At 44.2% G+C, this 21,060-nt stretch overlaps 1 protein-coding gene across 1 annotated transcript; it reads left to right on the top strand.

The window, feature by feature from the left end:
* The first annotated feature begins 12,968 nt into the window (after positions 1–12,968).
* LOC124805599 (mucin-5AC-like) lies at positions 12,969–14,762 on the top strand. The gene is made up of 3 exons (XM_047266165.1): positions 12,969–13,180; positions 13,229–13,437; positions 13,552–14,762. The coding sequence occupies exons 1-3, from the start codon at positions 12,969–12,971 to the stop codon at positions 14,760–14,762; spliced, it is 1,632 nt and encodes a 543-aa protein (XP_047122121.1).
* The last annotated feature ends 6,298 nt before the right edge of the window (positions 14,763–21,060 follow it).

The following is a 21,060-nucleotide window of genomic DNA, read 5'->3' on the forward strand; positions in this document are numbered from 1 at the left end:
CGTGACCCTCAGTCTGGACGTTAAGTTTTTCATTGTTTTCGTTTCTGTTACTTCCCATTACTTTTGTCTTTCTTCGATTTACTCTCAATCCATATTCTATACTCATTAGACTGTTCATTCCAATCAGAAGAGCATATAGTTGTCTTCACTTTAACTCAGGATAGAAATGTCATCAGCGAATCGTATCGCTGATATCCTTTCACCTAGAATTATAATTCCACTCTCGAACCTTTCTTTTATTCCCATCATTGTTTCCTTGATGTATAGATTTAACAGTAGGGCCGGGAAGTTACATTCCTGTCATACACACTTTTTAATCCCAGCACTTTGTTCTTGGTCGTCCACTCTGAAACGTCCCCTTAGAAAAATTATAAATGACTGTGCTTAAATTGACACACAATATTTTTAGCGCAACGCAATATGACTTTCAAAAATCCCTACAAAAGAATGTCCCTGACTAACAATAACCTATACCTTTCATGAATCACTTACCTCACAAAAATCTTCGTTACTCGAACTACTGCAATACAGCGAGTGCCACTACTGCCAGCTAAATAAAAGATTCTAACTACGAGATGCATTCAAGTTCTAAGGCCTCCGATTTTTTTTCTTCGGACTGGAAAGAGACAGAAACATGCACATTATTTTAAAATGAGGCCGCGTTCATTGTCAATACGTCCCAGAGGTGGCAGCACCGTACGGCAGATGGAATTTTACCGCCAGCGGCGAGAATGAGAACTGTTTTTAATACTTAAAATGGCGACGTTTTCCTTACTTGAACAGCGTGCAATCATTCGTTTTCTAAATTTGCGTGGTGTGAAACCAATTGAAATTCATCGACAGTTGAAGGAGACATGTGGTGATGGAGTTATGGATGTGTTGAAAGTGCGTTCATGGATGTGACAGTTTAATGAAGGCAGAACATCGTGTGACAACAAACCGAAACAACCTTGGGCTCGCACAAGCCGGTCTGACGACATGATCGAGAAAGTGGAGAGAATTGTTTTGGGGGATCGCCGAATGACTGTTGAACAGATCGCCTCCAGACGTGGCATTTCTGTGGGTTCTGTGCACACAATCCTGCATGACGACCTGAAAACGCGAAAAGTGTCATCCAGATGGGTGCCACGAATGCTGATGGACGACCACATGGCTGCCGGTGTGGCATGTTGCCAAGCAATGTTGACGTGCAACGACAGCATGAATGGGACTTTCTTTTCGTCGGTTGTGACAATGAATGAGATGTGGATGCCATTTTTCAATCCAGAAACAAAGCGCCAGTCAGCTCAATGGAAGCACACAGATTCACCACCACCAAAAAAATTTCGGGTAACCGCCAGTGCTGAAAAAATGATGGTGTCCATGTTCTGGGACAGCGAGGGCGTAATCCTTACCCATTGCGTTCCAAAGGGCACTACAGTAACAGGTGCATCCTACGAAAATGTTTTGAAGAACAAATTCCTTCCTGCACTGCAACAGAAACGTCTGGGAAGGGCTGCGCGTGTGCTGTTTCACCAAGACAACGCACCCGCACATCGAGCTAATGTTACGCAACAGTTTTTTCGTGATAACAGCTTTGAAGTGATTCCTCATGCTCCCTACTCACCTGACCTGGCTCCTAGTGACTTTTGGCTTTTTACAACAATGAAATACACTCTCCGTGGCCGCACATTCACCAGCTGTGCTGCTATTGCCTCAGCGATTTTCCAGTGGTCAACACAGACTCCTAAAGAAGCCTTCGCCACTGCCATGGAATCATGGAGTCAGCGTTGTGAAAAATATGTATGTCTGCAGGGCGATTACGTCGAAAAGTAACGCCAGTTTTATCGATTTCCGGTGAGTAGTTAATTAGGAAAAAAATCGGAGGCCTTAGAACTTGAATGCACCTCGTACTGAAGGTACTAATTACTGATAGGCATAGTTAGCAAATGAAAGATTTTGATAAATAACAAACAATGTATTTACCTTAATAGTGTTCAAAAGTCATAATATATACATCAGTTCATCACATCCAGTCTTACAAATTTACTGTCTCTGATGGACTCACGTCCAGATCATCCGCTCACAAAACTCCGCCATCTCTCTCCCCACATCCACCACTGCTGGCGGCTCACCTCAAACTGCACAACGCTTCGCGCTGTTCACATCCAGCTGCCCAACACTACAATAGCATATACTCCAACAATGCAAACTAACCACAGCCTTCACACAGCACAGTCAGTGATTTTCATATAGAGCGCTAAGTGGCGTTGCCAACATAAAAACCTAAACAGCCTACTTACAACTCCTATTATTCCCTCGTGGTTCTTAACCCTATTTGTTCTCAAGATTTCGAACATCTTGCACCAGTTTATACTGTCGAACGCTTTTTCCAGGTCGACAAATCCTATGAACTTGTCTTGATTTCTCTTTTGTCCTGCTTCCATTGTCAACCTCAACGTCGAAATTGCCTCCCTGGAGCCGCTACATTTCCTGAAGCGAAACTGATCGTCATCTAACGCATCCTCAATTTTCTTTCCCATTCTTCTGTATATTATTGTTGTAAGTAAATGGAATACATGAGCTGGTAACCTGACTGTGCAATGATTCTTACACCTGCCTGCTCTTCGAGTCTTCGGAATTGTGTTGGTTATATTTTTGCGAAAGTCAGACGGTATGTCGCCAGACTCGTTCATTCTAAACATCAACGTCAATACTAGTTCCGTTGCCATTTCCCTCAATGATTTTGGAAATTCTGATGGAATGCTGTCCATCCCTTCTCCCTTATTTGTTCTTAAGTCCTCCAAAGCTCTCTTAAATTCTAATACTGGATCCCATATTTCTTCTAAATCTACTCATGTTTCTTCTTCTATCACATCAGACAAATCTTCCATATTATAGAGGCCTTTAACGCACTCTTTCTTCCACTTATCCGCTCTCTTCTCTGCATTTAACAGTGGGATACCCGTTGCAATCTTAATGTTGCCACCCTTGCTTTTAATTTCATTGATGGTTGTTTAGAATTTCCTCTATGCTGAGTAGTTCTGCCGGCAGCCGTTTCTTTTTCGATCTCTTCGCATTTTTCCTGCAGCCATTTCGTCTTAGCTTCCCTGCACTTCCTATTTATTTCATTCCTAAGCGACTTGTATTTCTGTATTCTTGAATTTCCCTGAACGTTTTTGTACTTTCTTCTTACATCGATCAACTGAAGTATGTCTCCTGTTACCCATGATTTCTTCGCAGTTATACTCTTGTACCTATATTTTTCTTTCCAACTTCTGTGACTGCAATTTGTAGACATGTCCATCCTTTTCAACTTTACTGGCTTTTGAGCTATTTCTTATTTCTGTATCTATAGTCCTAGAAAACTTCAAGAGTACCTCATCAATCCTTAGTACTTCTGTATCCCAGTTCTTTGCGTATGGATTCTTCCTGACTAATTTCTTAGGCTTCTGCGTACTCTTCGTCACTGCTACACTGTGATCTGAGTCTATATCTGCCCCTGGGTACGTCTTACAAATCAGTATCTGATTTCGGAATCTCTGTCTGACCGTGATGTAATTTAACTGAAATGTTCGCGTATCACCTGGCCTTTTCCAATTATACCTCCTCCTCTTGTGATTTTTGGAGAGAGTACTCGCTACTGTGAGTTGAAATTTATTACAGAACTCCTTTCTCATATCTCGTCCACAGCTCATATTCTACTGTGATTGTTTCTTTTACTCCTTCCACTAAAACTGCGTTCCAGTCTTCCATGGCTATTAGATTTTCATCTCCCTTTAAATATTATATTATCCATTCAAAATCATCGTTTACTATCTCTGTCTCTTCATCTTCACCTTCCGACGTCGGCATGTATAGCCGAACTATCGTTGTCGGCGTTGGTTTGTTGTCAGTTCTGATAACAACAACCGTATCACTGAACTGTTCACAGCAACGCGCTCTCCACCCTACCTTCCTATTCATAACGAATTCTACTCACGTTATAACATTTTCTGCTGCTGTTGATATTGTCCTATACCCATTTGACCAGGAATCTTTGTCTTCTTTCCATTTCAATTCACTGACCACTACTACATCTAGATTGAGCCTTTGTATTTTCCTTTTCAGGTGTTCTAGCATCCCTGCCAGCTTCATGCTTCTGACATTCCACGCCGCGTCTTTTAGGACAGTATCCTTTCGTTGATTATTCAATATTTTCCTCACGGACATCTCTCCTTTTGTAGTCCCCTCACTGATATCCGAATGAGGGAATAATCTGGGATCTTTTGTCAATGCAAAGATGATCATGACGCTTTTTCAATTACAGGCCACATGTCCTGTGGATAAACGTTATGTGTCTTTAATACAGTGGTTTCCATTGCCTTCTGCATCCTTATGGCGGTGGTCATTGCTGATTCTTCCGCCTTTAGGGGGAGTTTCCCACCCCAAGGACAAGACAGTGCCCTAAACCTCTGTCCGCTCCTCCACCTTCTTTGGCAAGGCCGTTGGCAAAATGAGGGTGACTTCTTACGTCGGAAGTCTTCGGCTGCCAATGCTGATTATTAATCAAAATTTAAGCTGTGGCGGGTTTCGAACTCAGGACCAATGATATTTTGATTATTAATCAAAGATGCTACCTCTACGCCACCTTGTGACTAGGGTTGGAAAAATGGTATATCTCTGGATCAATTTCATTTTTGGGGCGTGGGAATTGGTTGAAATTCTGGCAGGAGACATAGGGTGAAGCACGAAAGGCTGGGGAATGTGGGATATGGATGTAGTGACCCAGCAGGGTATCTGTATCGGAAATTAGCCGGTGAGATGCAAGAATTCTGTTTGAGGATTAAACTTTCGAATTAGAAAGTGCTTAGTTGATACTATATACGTCTTGATAAGTTACCCAGATGCAGAAGGCCCGATGGAGTGCAAGTTCCAGGCAGATATAGAAGGTATAGTGGAGTGCATGTCTTTCTAGGATTTCAAGGGGCTTATACAACTAAGGTCTGGCTTGTAGGATTTTGCAAAGCCATTCCCACTCAAAAGGTTTTTGGATTACAAGGGAGGCAGATGTGACCGATTTTGGTTTACTTAGTGGATTACGGATTTTCAAAAAAATGGTTCAAATGGCTCTGAGCACTATGGGACTTAATTGCTGTGGTCATGAGTCCCCTAGAACTTAGAACTACTTAAACCTAACTAACCTAAGGACAACACACACATCCATGCCCGAGGCAGGATTCGAACCTGCAACCGCAGCGGTCGCGCGGTTCCAGACTGTAGCGCCTAGAACCGCTCGGCCACCACGGACGGCGATTACGGATTTCGGTTTATTTATTGTATGGAGGACGAATTTGGTACGACAAAAACGTTAGTCATCGATAGGATAATTGAAACGAAAACCACGCTGTGTTTTAGGGATGGGTAGGTGACTTGCAAGTAGTTGATGGTTACGTTGGGTAATGATAGTTTCCAGGATTGTGATGCAAGCAGACTTGAGGCTGATATGTCAGTAACCTGTGCAGAAGATGTTGTTCTGAAAACTGGCAAGATTTTTGTGATAAGCCAGTTTTCAGAACAACATCTTCTGCACAGGGTACTGACATATCAGCCTCAAGTCTGCTTGCATCACAATCCTGGAAACTGTATCGTGAGCAGGTGCCGAGTTTCGCTTTTTTGCGAATATTTTTGTGATGTCCTCAGCTGTTATTGACGTATTTAATCATATTCGTGGTGTGCTGATTAACTACACAAGTGTCTTGCGAGAGGTGGGGTAACTATCTCGGTACATTCATACACTTAAGGATTGGTCTAGTGATCACGTTGGGATCATCTGGGATGGTGAAGGCAGTATGTAAAGTGGCTGGCTTTGGTGAGGTTGTCTGGAAGTGGACTCTTGTCATGTATGTTGCAGTCTATGAGAGTGGGACTGTTGCCAGAGAGCCTATGGAATGCTTTCAAGTACTTTTTAGAGTTTATAGATTTTTCTTATAATTTAGTGTACGTCATATCCTAGTCTCGACTATGTTTAGCGTCTAAACAACTGCGGACATTTCGCTAGAGCCATGGGCGACATGTGAGAGAGTCTTGAAGATGTATGGATTTTCTGGAGACGCGAGAGGACTATTGCAGAACGGCAAAATCAAAAGGAGGGACAGTGGGACAGTCATGGTAAATAGTTCGCAGTGGAATACATATGGAAATAGCATCTTAGATGGTATATTGTAGAAAATCAGCCACATGCTTCTGACACTGAAGTCGTGGCTTTAGATTGGGGTATGGATTCGAGCATGGCATGCATTCCTGTCTCATAGGAATTATCAAGGATTTGGTGGGGTGGACGATTAAGAGGGGCTCAGGGTGAGTTTGGTACACGGTATGAGATCTGGAGAAGGATGGTTGGGTGGTCATTCCCAGTTGGATCTAGGACTCACTGTGGTACACCTCAAGAAGTTAGGGGAGGCAATATGTCACTGGGTAAGGTATTTGTGTGGGACTGGCTGTGAGCAGGGATGTGTAAATTGTTGAGATTCAGGATCTTGAAAAAGTAGATTTGGAGATGAAGGAGAATGTGAGTCATTGGATTTAATAATTAAGAACTGTCTTCTGGGCAAGAGCTGTTGAATTTGTAATGGCAGTATACACTGATAAGCCCAGAAGTATGACCACTGCCCACTGCAACGCTGGATGCCGCCTGGTGCCATTGCTGCCACGTGACGCGATAACAAAAGTATTCAGGCGGAATAGACACGGACGGTGAATCGCCTTAGCGAAGATAAGGGCTGCAAATGGAGACGCCATTGAGATAACCGACTTTGACACAGGCCGTTATTATTAAGCAGAGCCCGTGATCGAGTATAAAACGGCGGAGGTGGTCCAATGTTCCAAAGCTACTGTCGTGAGCCTCTATAGATAGAGGCAGAAAAACAGTGTAATTACCACTATCCGCTAAATGGTTGGACGTCCACGTCTCTACACAGAACGTAAAGTTTGGAGGCTTGTCCGCTCTGTCAAGTAGGAGAGACGGAGCACCGTAGCATCTCTGCCGAAATAGCACGCCGTTCATCATACACTGTTCAACGTGGAGCTCTGTAGCAGACTGCCCCAACGTATTCACATGTTAATCCAACGACATTGTCAAGTACGATTGCAGTGGGCACGGGGCCATCGGAGCTCCACCGCCAAACAATGAAACGTCTCGGCTCGTCTACTGCATCACATTTTTGCTACAATAGGTCGATGGTCGTCTACACAAATGCCGTCATCGACATTAACAGCAGCTCTGAACGTGCAGCGCGCCACAGGGTTAGGTTGGTGGAGCAGTATTATGCTATGGGAGACATTATTTTGCACTTTCATATGAACTGTGGTATTAACCGACGACACACTGACAGCTAGGAGCCACTTGCTTCCCTTTATGCTTGATCTCTTCTCCGATGGCGATGTGATCTTTCAGCAATATGACTGTTGGCGTCTCAGAGACAGAACGGTGCTACCATCGTTTGAGGAGCATTATAGCAAACTCATGTTGATGTCTCGGCGATCAAATTATTCACCTGATGTATGTCCTATGGAACGCATCTAGGTCACCACGCACGCAAATCAGCGGCCCGTTATTTACGCGAATTACATGACCTGTGTACAGACAAATAATACCACATACGTCCAGAAACCTGCCAACAAACTGTCGAACCCCTCATATGCAGAGTCAATGATGTATTTCGCTCTTATGACGGACAAACAAATTTTTAAGCCGGTGGTCAGTGTTTTCATTCATCAGTGTATATCTCAGAATGCGACTGAGGAATGTCTTTAGGTTTATAAATCTAGGGACAAGTCAGCTTACCTAAAGGAAGGGGAAGGTGCTGAGTTTTGTGGTTCTGGAATTATTTCGATCCGTACGTCATCAGTGTACGATAGATTTAACTGAGTTCGTTTGGTTTCACCCTGATGCTCAGTGGTACTGGGCCAATTATTAGTTTTTTATGATAGGGTTAGATCGAGTTTGGAACTAAGTTTGTGGAACGAGAGCGGTAAGAATTGTTTACAGGCAGGTAATGGTGTAAGATTCGTCGCTGGCGTTGTAGTTTACAGCACTGTGGCTGTTAATAATGACATAAGCTGCTGCGACTGATTATGCTGCTGGTGATGGAGAGCCTGGTGTTACGATTTGTGACGGTGATGTTGCTGTTGCCCGGAAGGCTGGCGTCACTATTGGTGCTGTATTATTACGGGTAGGTTCTGTGAACATCTTACATTTTCACCCATGTTGATGACCAAAAATCAGGCAGTGTGCATAGATTACAGCTTTTGATGTTGTTTCAACAGTGAATCCAGGTCCTGTCCTCACTCTTATGCCTTGGTCGTCGTAGTCCGATCCGGCGATGGCGGCAGCGTTCGTCCGTGGCAAGAAAAGCTGATCTCTTGGCATCGATGTTCTGAAGACGATTAGTAAAGAATGTAGGACGGCGATGACAGTCCGATACAATGAGATTTACGATGTGTAAGAGTAGTTTCTAGCAGTTCGGTTACTGAGAACTAAGTGACTTCAGCCCTTACTGCGAAATTCCTGGTACCGATGGACGGAATTGTGATTGTGTTCTCCACGGACGAGTGCCAAAATGGGAACGCTGCCTTCCACATAGCCCACTGCGTGCAAGCAATGACATCAGCTCTGCTACATTTACGTCCTAGGAGATGGAAACTCAATCACAGAGGTAGACTGTTGGCTTTTAACAGCAATTTTGTGACTAGACTTCAGGGCTGTCTCATCAGTACTCATTTGATTAAAATAGTACAGGGTGATACGGTTCTTATTTTTAATACTTGTTTTAATATTCTCGTTTTTTAATTTCATGTTCAGCATGGGAACATTGAACTGAAAGCTAATAGTTACTTTCTGATGTTAACTACAGCTCAATTTTTCTTTCGTTTTCATACTTAGCTCAATAATAAATACTATTTCGTTCTTAAAATTAACTGTTGACACTTGTACGTCATCAGTCAGTTATTACTGGCATAACTGAGGTGATGTGAATCAAGCACGCGAAGAGTTTTTACATGGTGGCAAGCATGCTTTGACCATTCTTTTATTTTTATACAGGGTGTTACAAAAGGGTGCGGCCAAACTTTCAGGAAATATTCTTCGCACACAAATAAAGAAAAGATGTCATGTGGACATGTGTCGGAAACGCTTAATTTCCATGTTAGAGCTCATTTTAGTTTCGTCAGTATGTACTGTAGTTCCTCGATTTGCCACCAGTTGGCCCAATTGAAGGAAGGTAATGTTGACTTCGGTGCTTGCGTTGACATGCGACCCATTGCTCTACAGTACTAGCATCAAGCACATCAGTACGTAGCCTCAACAGGCTAGTGTTCATCACGAACGTGGTTTTGCAGTCAGTGCAATGTTTACAAATGCGGAGTTGGCAGATGCCCATTTGATGTATGGATTAGCACGGGGCAATAGCCGTGGCGCGGTGCGTTTGTATCGAGACAGATTTCCAGAACGAAGGTGTCCCGAGAGGAAGACATTCGAAGCAACTGATCGGCGTCTTAGGGAGCACGGAACATTCCAGCCTATGACTCGCGACTAAGGAAGACCTAGAACGACGAGGACACCTGCAATGGACGAGGCAATTCTTCGTGCAGTTGACGATAACCCTAATGTCAGCGTCAGAGAAGTTGCTGCTGTACAAGGTAATGTTGACCACGTCACTGTATGGAGAGTGCTACGGGAGAACCAGTTGTTTCCGTACCATGTACAGCGTGTGCAGGCACTATCAGCAGCTGATTGGCCTCCACGGGTACACTTCTGCGAATGGTTCATCCAACAATGTGTCAATCCTCATTTCAGTGCAAATGTTCTCTTTACGAATGAGGCTTCATTCCAACGTGATCAAATTGTAAATTTTCACAATCAACATGTGTGGGCTGACGAGAAGCCGCACGCAATTGTGCAATCATAATGTTGACCACGTCACTGTATGGAGAGTGCTACGGGAGAACCAGTTGTTTCCGTACCATGTACAGCGTGTGCAGGCACTATCAGCAGCTGATTGGCCTCCACGGGTACACTTCTGCGAATGGTTCATCCAACAATATGTCAATCCTCATTTCAGTGCAAATGTTCTCTTTACGAATGAGGCTTCATTCCAACGTGATCAAATTGTAAATTTTCACAATCAACATGTGTGGGCTGACGAGAAGCCGCACGCAATTGTGCAGTCACCTCATCAACGCAGATTTTCTGTGAACGTTTGGGCAGGCATTGTTGGTGATGTCTTGATTGGGCCCCATGTTCTTCCACCTATCATGATTTCATACGGGATACTCTACATGTGCTGCTAGAACATGTGCCTTTACAAGTACGACACAACATGTGGTTCATGCACGATGGAGCTCCTGCACATTTCAGTCGAAGTGTTCGTACGCTTCTCAACAACAGATTCGGTGACCGATGGATTGGTAGAGGCGGACCAATTCCATGGCCCCCACGCTCTCCTGACCTCAACCCTCTTGACTTTCATTTATGGGGGCATTTGAAAGCTCTTGTCTACGCAGCCCCGGCACCAAACGTAGAGACTCTTCGTGCTCGTATTGTGGACGGCTGTGATCCAATACACCATTCTCCAGGGCTGCATCAGCGCATCAGGGATTCCATACGACGGAGGGTAGATGCATGTATCCTCGCTAACGGAGGACATTTTGAACATTTCCTGTAACAAAGTGTTTGAAGTCACGCTAGTACGTTCTGTTGCTGTGTGTTTCCATTCCATGATTAATGTGATTTGAAGAGAAGTAATAAAATGAGCTCTAACATGGAAAGCAAGCGTTTCCGGACACATGTCCACATAACATATTTTCTTTCTTTGTGTGTGAGGAATTTTTCCTGAAAGTTTGGCCGTACCTTTTTGTAACACCCTGTATATTTTAGAATTCATGAGTTACACTAAGTTGCGAGAATGTGGCCAACATGAACTCAAATCTACAGTGCTTAGTAAGCATGGTAAGTTTTGTAATGTATTTCATTTTTCTCATGTATTAATATTCTCAAAAATATATTTCAAAAACGGTTAAATTTTCACTTTTACTGAAAGGTAATTTTCCGTATGTTTCCATAGAGACGGAATGGCACTTAGTGATCTCACTGATGTCGCCAACAGATCGTTTAAAGTCTGGAACCATAGTGAGATACAGTACGATTTTACTATTTGTACGTTTCCACATCTTTTAAACAAAGTCTGTCATGAAGACTTATCTGTTTACTTTAACTGATAGGCTATTTACATTTATGTACATAGTCCGAGATACTCTTACAGACAATGGTAGTGCAGCTTACACGTAAATACAGTGTATACAGCAAGGTTGTTTCGATTTCACTTGTTCACGTTTTATTATTTTGAAATGATGTTTTTTGGTAAACACTTTTAAATGCATTTTACTTTAATGGCAATTTCCTCTTTATTCTTTTACAGAACTGAAGATAGTTGTCTATTAACCGAAACTACTAGGCAACAAATTTGTAAAATAATGTATTAATATATTATTGCGATTAAAATATTTTCAAATGCTGTAGTTGAACGAAAATGGTTTGTGATAACAATACAAATAACACTCATTGGCGCCCTTTTCTCAGATTGTGTGTGTACCCTGAAGTCAGTGACTTAAAATGATCTGACTGAAAATCATTTTGTTTTCAAGACTCATTTTCGGGCATAGGTTGCTAATTAAATTTTTTTCTAATAATTGGAAGTTGCATATACATCCCCTCGAAGCCAGTTATAGAAACTGAAAAAAGGACTAGTCTTTGCCTTTCTAAACCTGAAGTAAAACGATCTCCTGTATTCATCAGCAGAAATGAAGCCACTATGCCGGAAAAACTAAACACGAAAACTAATAAATAAATGCACAGAAAAGGTTCACTCAATGGAAATAAATATATTCATGGACAATGTCTTGTGGATTTTAGTGTAAATAACATTACTCAGACTGGGAAATATTTGACAGCAAAGTAACTGTCAAGTATAAGGTGGACGATTGTCATTTGTGATCCCTCGTAAAGAGGATTAAAGAAGAGAGCGATAGAAAGATTGAGAGAGAGAGATAGAAAGAAAGAGAGAGGGAGAGATATAGAAAGAGAGAGAGGGGGGGGGGGGAGAGATGATGATTTAAGAAAGTAAACTGATATCTGTACATAGCATCACATATTCCGGTTTCCAGTTAACAAATTTCAACCTGTTCCTCCATTGTAAACATAAAATTTCAACCTGTTACTACACTGTAAACATAAGACACATTTCCATGACAAGCAAACAGTGATGAAATTACACAAAGCAATGTTCATAAAAATAAGTAATTTAATGTTATATGTAAAACAAAATTGTCTTTACTCTACTGTTTACTTAATAAATACTTTTTATGAAATTTTAGGCATTGCAGGTACACCACTGAGATATGAACAGAAGGATGAGGATGAGGCCTGGTGGCATGAATTGCTGTTGGAGGTGATTTCAGCAACAGGAAGAACCAATGCACTGACAGCTACCAACATGACAGCACCTGGAAAAAGTGACCAGATAGCACCTGACACAAATGATGCACAATGCCTGGAACAAGTGGCCCATCAGCACCTGACACAAACGATGCACAAGCACCTGGGACAAGTGATGCATCAACACTTGGAACAAGTGAAGCGCCACCACCTTAAACAAGTAACACACCAGTACCTGGAACAAGTGAAATGTCAGCACCTGGAACAAGTGACACACCAGGGCCTCAAAGGAGTGAAGTGCCAGTGCTTGCTCCAGCCAGTGGAACAAGCCATGAACCAGAACCTGGAACAACTGAAGCGCCATCACCAGGAGCAAGTGAGACATCAGCACCAAGTGAAGCACCAGCGCCTGGAACAACTGTGGCACCAGGCCCTGGAACAAGTGAAGCACCCACACCCGGAACAAGTGATGTGTCAGTACCTGGAACAAGTGAAGCGCTAGTGCCTTGATCGAGTGATGCACCAGTGCCTGGAACAAGTGATGCACCAGTGCCTGGAACAAGTGATGCTACAGTGTCTGGAACAAATGATGCACCAGTGCCTGGAACAAGCGATGCACCAGTGCCTGGAACAAGTGATGCACCAGTGCCTAGAACAAGTGAAGTGCCAGTGCCTGCAACAAGTAAAGCACTGGCCCCTGGAACAAGTGTTGTGCCACCACTTGGCAAAGTGATGCACCAGCACAGGAACAAGCCAACCGCCAGCACCTGGATCAAGTGAAGCACCAGCACCTGCAACAAGCGTAACACGAGGCCCTGGAACAAGTAATGCACCACCACATGGAACAACTGTAGCGCCACCACCTGAAACAAGTGAAGTGTCAGTCCCTGAAACAAGCAAAGCACCAGCACCTGGAACAAGTGACACATCAGCATCTAGAACAAGCAAAGAACCAGTGTCTTCCACAAGTAATGTGCTGGTGCCAGGTACAAGCGAAGTGGCAGTGCCTGGAACAAGTGATGCACCAGGTCCTGGAACAACCAATACACCAGCACCTGGAACAGCTGAAGCGCCAGCACCATGAACAAATGAATCGCCAGGACCTGGAACAAGTGATACATCAGCACCTGGAACAAGCGAAGCAGTAGCACCTGGAACTAGTGATGCATCAGCACCTGGAACAAGCGAATTGCCAGTGCCTGGAACAACTGTGGCACCAGCCCCTGGAACAAGCGATGCACCACCACCTGGGACAAATGAGGCGCCATTGCCTGAAACAACTGGCGTGCCACCAAGTAGAACAAGCAGTGCCACAGCACCTGGAACAACCAATACACCAGTACTTGGAACAAGCAAAGCACCAGTGCCTGCAACAAGTGATCCACAAGGTCCTGGAACAACCAGTGCACCAGCACCTGGAACAACTGAAGAGCCAGCAGCAGGAACAAATGAATCGCCTGGAACAAGTGCAGCACCATCACCCAGAGCAAGTGAGACATCAGCACCTGGAACAAGCGAGATATCAGCACCTGGAACAAGTGACACATCTGCACCTGGAACAAGCGACACATCTGCACCTGGAACAAGCGACACATCTGCACCTGGAACAAGCAAAGAACCAGTGTCTTCCACAAGTGATGTGCCAGCACCTGGAACAACTGAAGAGCCAGCACCAGGTACAAATGAATCGACAGGACCAGGAACAAGTGACACATCAGCACCTGTAACAAGTGAAGCACCACCGCCTGGAACTAGTGATGCATCTGCACCTGGAACAAGCGAAGCACCAGCACCTGGAACAAGTGCAGCACCATCACCTGGAGCAAGTGAGACATCAGCACCTGGTCTGAGCGAGATATCAGCAAGTGAAACAAGTCACGCATCTGCACCTGGAACAAGCGACACATCTGCATCTGGAACAAGCAAAGAACCAGTGTCTTCCACAAGTGATGTGCCAGTACCTGGGACAAGTGATGTGCCAGAGCCTGGATCATCCAACACACCAGCACCTGGAACAAGCGAAGTGACAGTGCCTGGAACAAGTGTTGCGCCAGGCCATGGAACAAGTAAAGCGCCAGCACCTGGATCAAGTGAAGCGCCAGCACCTGGATCAAGTGAAGCGCCAGCACACGGAACAAGTGAAGCGCCAGCACCTGGAACAAGTAAAGCGCCAGTACCTGGAACAAGTGAGGCGCCAGTACCTGGAACAAGCGGTGCCCCTGCACCTGGATCAACCAACACAGTAGCATCTGGAACAAACAACGATGGACAGTCACCTGGAACAACCAACAGGCCTACAGGCGAAGCATGAGGGTATGCAAGAGGTTCGCAACTGTCAGCTTGTCTTAGATTACTACCACAGGTCCCATGAAGTGCCGGAGAATGTTTTCCATAGTATAACACTGCTTTCACAAGCCTGCGTTTGTGGCGTGCTGCACGTTTCGAGCCGCCGTTGACCTCGATGACGGAGTTTGCGGAGTCGACCATCGACCTAGTGTAACAAAAATGTGCTGCCGTCGAAGTGCCGACACGTTTCCATTTGTCGACAGTCGGATCCCGATGGCTAAGTGCCCCTTGTAGCCCAAACTGACGATGTTGTTGGGTCAACATGTGAACACATAGGGGGTGGTCTGCTGTGGAACTCCATATACAATAATTTACGATGAACGATGTTCTCCGAAACGCTGTTCGTGCACCAACATTGTGCTCTCTCGGCAGAGATGCCGCAGATCACCATCTATCCTGCATTACAAAGCAGACAAGCCTCCGAACCCCAGGTTCTGTGAAGATTTGTGGACGCCCAGGCACTTAGCATATAGTGGTAGTTTCGTTGTCCTATCAGCTTCGCCGTTTTCGAGATACTGATTCACGGACTCTGATTAACTCAACTTTTTTCCCCATTTGCAGCCCGTATCTTCGCTATGGTGATTCCGCGTCACTGTCTGCTCAGCTTACATACTTTTGATAATACGTCACATGCCTGCAGCGCCACCAGGTGATAACAAAACTTCGCGATGGGCAGTGGTCATAATGTGGCTGATCAGTGCTCTTCCAAGGCCAAGCTTTTCAGTGCCAATTCTGCATTCTTCTTTTACTTTGCTAAAGGTTATTTGGAGACAAGCATAACTACAGTTTCGAGAATAGCTCTGTGAGCACAAATATACAGACAGAAGAAGAAATGGTGCATATGAATCTTAGATTTCTCCGAAAATAAGAAACATACCCCCATCACGTAACTTTTGAAAACCTGCTAAGTTTCAATAATCTCACAGGTACTCTGCGAAGTAGCTGATACACTGAAGACCAGGCCCAAAGACATAGGCTGCCAACGCAACGAGAAAATTCCACTTGAGTAACATGTGACCCAGTAAAATCACGTCATTGTCAGCATGTTAGTCGTGTGCTCTGCTACGCTTCAAGCATTAAATCTCACCACACGGCTCAGAACCGATGAGTCTCCCGTATGTCGCAATGCTGTCGAAGTAAGAAGGTGAACAGAACGAATAGTTTTTATTCACCATAATAAAAACCACGGAAAACCACTAGAACAGCACTACTAGGAAGAAGAACAAATAAAGAACATTCTATTAAAGTGCACGTGCATTATAGTGGGAAGGACACACTGATTTGATCTACGATTTGGTCAATGATATGGGTACATCATTTCCTACTGCTTCTATTCTGCGCCAGAAAATATCAGTCACAGTTCTTCACGAGGAGGTGTGACAGCCCCCAGATGGCTTCTATGCGTAAAGAATCTGGAGAACTGGTCAACAACAGAATCTTGTGTGCAGCAAGGAAGGTCAGAAATGTAAAGGCAGCATGTGGTTTTGGTGTACGGACCGCTATCCCTGCTAAGGTTTTACTAACAGCGATTTATTTCTAATTTATTCAACACTGAAAATATTCGTAGCAGTTCAGATCCTCTCTTTCCTATTATCATCTCATGGCTTACGTGCCAACCTTTGTCTTAGAGCTGAAAAGGATCACACCAGGAAAGAACTGCTGGCAGGGTATGCCTTGCTAGCAGCAGATGCAGTGTCCAGTCGGAGACGTGAGGAAGGTGTCACGTGTGGCGCTGGGGGATGTGAGCGGAGTGAGTTGAAGAGGATACTCGCTCTCCACTCTCAGCCGCTGAACCGAGAGCACACACCTTTCCTCCATGCTCTTATCGTATTTTTTGGACTTCGATCTACTTCAGTACTACCATGGTGGATCTTCCAGAGGGTTCTTTGGCATGTAGGCCGCTCCACACATGCTCCATGTGCCCCGTATAATACTGGAATAATATCAATTTTGCTTACTATACATTGATCTTTACTCGATAATCGTATGAATGAAGAGCTTTCATGATATCCTACAATACACACCTCTCAGATTTGCAGCACAATTCTGGTGACAGTGAAATGGGACCTTCCACCAAAAATGTTCAAATGTGTGCGAAATCTTATGGGACTTGACTGCTAAGGTCATCAGTCCCTAAGCTTACCCACTGCTTAACCTAAATTATCCTAAGGACAAACACACACACCTATGCCCGAGGGAGGACCCGAACCTCCGCCGGGACTAGCCACACAGTCCATGACTGCAACGCCTTAGACCGCTCGGCTAATCCCACGCGGCGGGACCTTCCACCTCCGGCTCGTTAAAATCTGAATGCCGCATGCCGGCCATTGTGGCCGACCGGTTCTAGGCGCTACAGTCTGGAACCGCGCGACCGCTACGGTCGTAGGTTCGCATCCTGCCTCTGATATGGATGTGTGTGATGTCCTTAGGTTAGTTAGGTTTAAGTAGTTCTAAGTTCTAGGGGACTGATGACCTCAGAAGTTAAGTCCCATAGTGCTCAGAGCCATCTGAACCATTTGAAGTCGCATATTGCATGTTGCTGTCAGTTACGCGACAGGCCGGGGTATGGATTAGTTGTGTCTATTTTTTGTCTCTCGTCATTATAAGGTGCTAGCCAGCTTGCTTCTTCCGAAAAATTCCGCAGATGCCGCCTACTGATAGCAAGCAGAGTGGCGTCCTTATGGGCGCTAATCGGTATGCCATCCACTCCGAGACATATCAGCTTCTTCTAAGAACTCCGTCCCGCCCTTGCTGCGGACTGTAGCTTCAGTTCCAAACGGAACGTTCGTTTTGCCAGCATAATCGTCGCGCCACAGCGTCCTTGAAGTCATGCGTTACACGTATCACTGCCATCTCAATGCACCACACTTGCTGTAAGTCTCTCATGCCTCAAATTCGTCTAGCCGCCTACCTCTCAGCGAAGAACGTCAAGAACACTGGAGCTGAGGGGAATAAGAGAACTGATAAGTTTCAGCAGTGTTACGTTCCCACAGGTACAGTTCTCTGGTGTGGTTGGCCATATTTTGTTAGTTATAAGGTTGAGTGTTATCCATTGTAAACCTGCCTACCATATGTTCTCATTTAATGGGTGGAGCAGAGGGTGGTAGGAAAAGGACCCCGTTAAGGCTTGGCAGGAAGACAAAAATGCGTTTGCTCTCTAGAATTATGTGTTGGAGGAGACATTAGAGCGTGTGCATTCACAACAGTTCGTGTTAAAACAAGATTTGAAAGTTCAGGGTGATCCTGATGTGCCCAGGGAACTTGAGGCTTGCGTTGCTGCCCCCCCCCCCCCCCTTCCAATACAGGGAATGGTTCCTAAGCAGTCATTTCATCTCCTCATTTTCGGTAAAACCCTCGAAGAATGTATCAAACTTTTAGTTGAACGTACAGGATGTGGGTCATATTTGTTCATGGTCAGTGAGTTTCAGTTGAATGTAGCGTGTGTGAATGATGTACACACCCGTGTGGAGTCAGTAGACACGTTAAGAAAAGCAGAAATTTTCAGTGTGCTGGTTGAAGGGTTGACAGAAATATTCAGACAAGATATGTGTCAGCTAGTACCTAACAACTGTCTACAGTTAGACAGAGACAGGGAGGAGCTTTTGAACCATTTGCTGATTGGATCTCCACAATTTCGTGCCGTACATATACTCTGGGGTAAACGAGACACGCAGTGATTTCCTGCTGGAAGAAGCTACTGCGAAATCTGTCGATGTATGTATCAGGGATATCGATCGATAAATCAGACGCGAAGTCGAAGTGATGTCGTCTTTGTCTTTGCATGAGGCAGTTTTTGTCTTTTATTACTATACGAGGAGGCTGGCTGATTTGTATGCATGCCTTCACTCAGCAATGGCCTCTGCTGCTTGTTTACAAATGAAACTAACTGTATCTGATGCAAGCGGCTGGGTCATTCCAGAGACAGATTTCGGGTTCCTTGCCTATAATGGTAAGGAAATTAATCTCTTGTGCTTTAACTGACCCTCTGGTGAAGTGGCTCCTAAGGTTTTACAGGCAATTAAAGGTCTGATCAGTGAAACGCCTCCAGCTCCCAAGAGGATTAGTTAGTTAAATATTATGGACCGAAGGAGGCAGCAATTCAGAGGCAAAAAGAGAAGCTTCTTGAACGAATAATAGTGGCTCCAGTGTCTTAGAACGGCCGGGAGAGCAGTGTGCTGACCACATGGCCTTTCCTTCCGCATCAGCATGGCGCTGCGATGCATGGGATAACGTGGTACCTTCTTTATAAGCAGTCATTGAAGCTGTCTCACTGTCGCAGTAGTGGATCAATGGTTTGGGGAAGTAGATTTTATAACCAATAGGAAATCGTCTTGTTGGGGTGGTATTTGGTGGTACGAAATGTGTTCTTTATAAGCAGTCATTGAAGCTGTCTCACTGTCGCAGTAGTGGATCAATGGTTTGGGGAAGTAGATTTTATAACCAATAGGAAATCGTCTTGTTGAGGTGGTATTTGGTGGTACGAAATGTGAGATGAAATGAAGGCATTAAAAAGAAGACAGGACTTCGAAGTCATTCTGCGCAGCATTTTTCAGTGTTGTTGACTACAGGCCGCAGATTGTCCAATTAAGTGATTGCAATGCCTCGTTATGGTTGTGGCAACATTGCACAGATATGAGAAACGAGGGAGAAAAGGCACGTATCTCGAATTTCCAATGAACGCCACATCTTAGTGTTAAAATCTAGTGCCGTGAAAACATACGTGGCAGTACAGAAAGAATCGCTGGTGGAAACCAATATACGACATCCTGGAGGAACACTCTTTCTGGTTAACTATCGTTCTATTTAACCTGCTCAGCAGGAATCAATTCTATATCATCTCCAAGCTCGTGCAAAATATGCCTTTGCAAAGCTGAGAACATGAATGGGAAAGCATGTGTGCCATTTTGCTTAGAGAATTTCGGGCTAAATTGGCAAGTACACGGAAGACAACTGATGCAAAGCGACCTTTGTTGAGAGATGTGTAATATCAGAAGAACAGGAAGCAGGGGTCAATGAGGGATGTTTACACAATCATTTCAGCCCCTAGAAATCGATTGCGGCAGAAACTGTCTCATTTGTCGGAGTCAAAAAGAAGCTTTTAGAAGCTTTTTATATCTAGTAGTAGAGGGATTTGTGTGTCTATTTGAATAAAGAAGCTCTTGGCGTGTTAGGAAAAAGCAAGTATTTTACTACTTTAGATATGAATCGATTCCTATGGCGCCGCAAGACAGACCGAAAATAGCATTTGTTTTGCTTTAGAGGGCTTTATGAATTTCTTCAGAAACTTTGTGGTTTGAGAAACACAACCTCCACATTCCAGCGGTTTGCGGGTCTTTTATTAATGGGACTGAAACCAAACGTGCGTCTATCGACAATAACTTTATTTTTTCGAGGCAGTAGAGGAACAGGTCGAATGGCTGAAAAGTGTGATATTACAACTGGAAGGAGCACACATAAGTTTGATGTTCGAAAAATGTTGTTTTGCAGAGTCTCCGTATCAGTACCTGGATCCCATTATCAGTTCTGCTTCAGTGAAACAAACCCACATCTTACAGAAGCTGCTGCCTATTTCCCTGCACCCACCAGTGTGTAGCAATTGCAGTCATTCCTCGGGTTCGGCAGTTACTATGATACATTTATCGAAGATTACACTAATATAACCAAACTCTTCACCAAGCAGTTGAAAAAGGCATAACTACTTACTGGACTGCAGAATGCATATCAGTAATGGAACAGGTATTTTGATGAAATCTCACTTGTTTAGCTACTCAGATTATGAAAAGACATTTATTTCATCTTGTGATGCTAGCAGATTTTGATGTAGGTTTTGTTGTGAGCCACGCACAGATGACAAGAGAAACCGACTGTTTCTTCCTCCCACCAGTTCGATAAGGCAGAAATTAACTGCAGCGTGACAAATAAAGAATTGTTGGCATTGGTATCTGGAGTGAACTAGTTGAAATACTGCCTTCCGGCCTGCACTATAGGTGGTTCGCAGTAGTTACCTATAACGCAGCTTTGCTATGGCTACAGAATTTAAAAGATATGAGTAGCTGCCTCATATGATGGGCTTTGAAAAAGTAACGTTCATCATAAACCAGGAAAAATGCATGAAGACATGGATGCACTGAACAGAAAGTTAATCCTATTGCAGGCAGATGTGCTTATCGCTGAGTTGTGGAGGAACAAGAACTGGATGCAGAGTACCAGTAGTATGCTACTATTTTGGATTTTGTGTCCAAAAATGATATTTTGTGCCCCAA

The sequence above is a fragment of the Schistocerca piceifrons genome, chromosome 7, assembly GCF_021461385.2.
Source record: "Schistocerca piceifrons isolate TAMUIC-IGC-003096 chromosome 7, iqSchPice1.1, whole genome shotgun sequence".
NCBI classification, from domain to species: Eukaryota; Metazoa; Arthropoda; class Insecta; order Orthoptera; family Acrididae; genus Schistocerca; species Schistocerca piceifrons.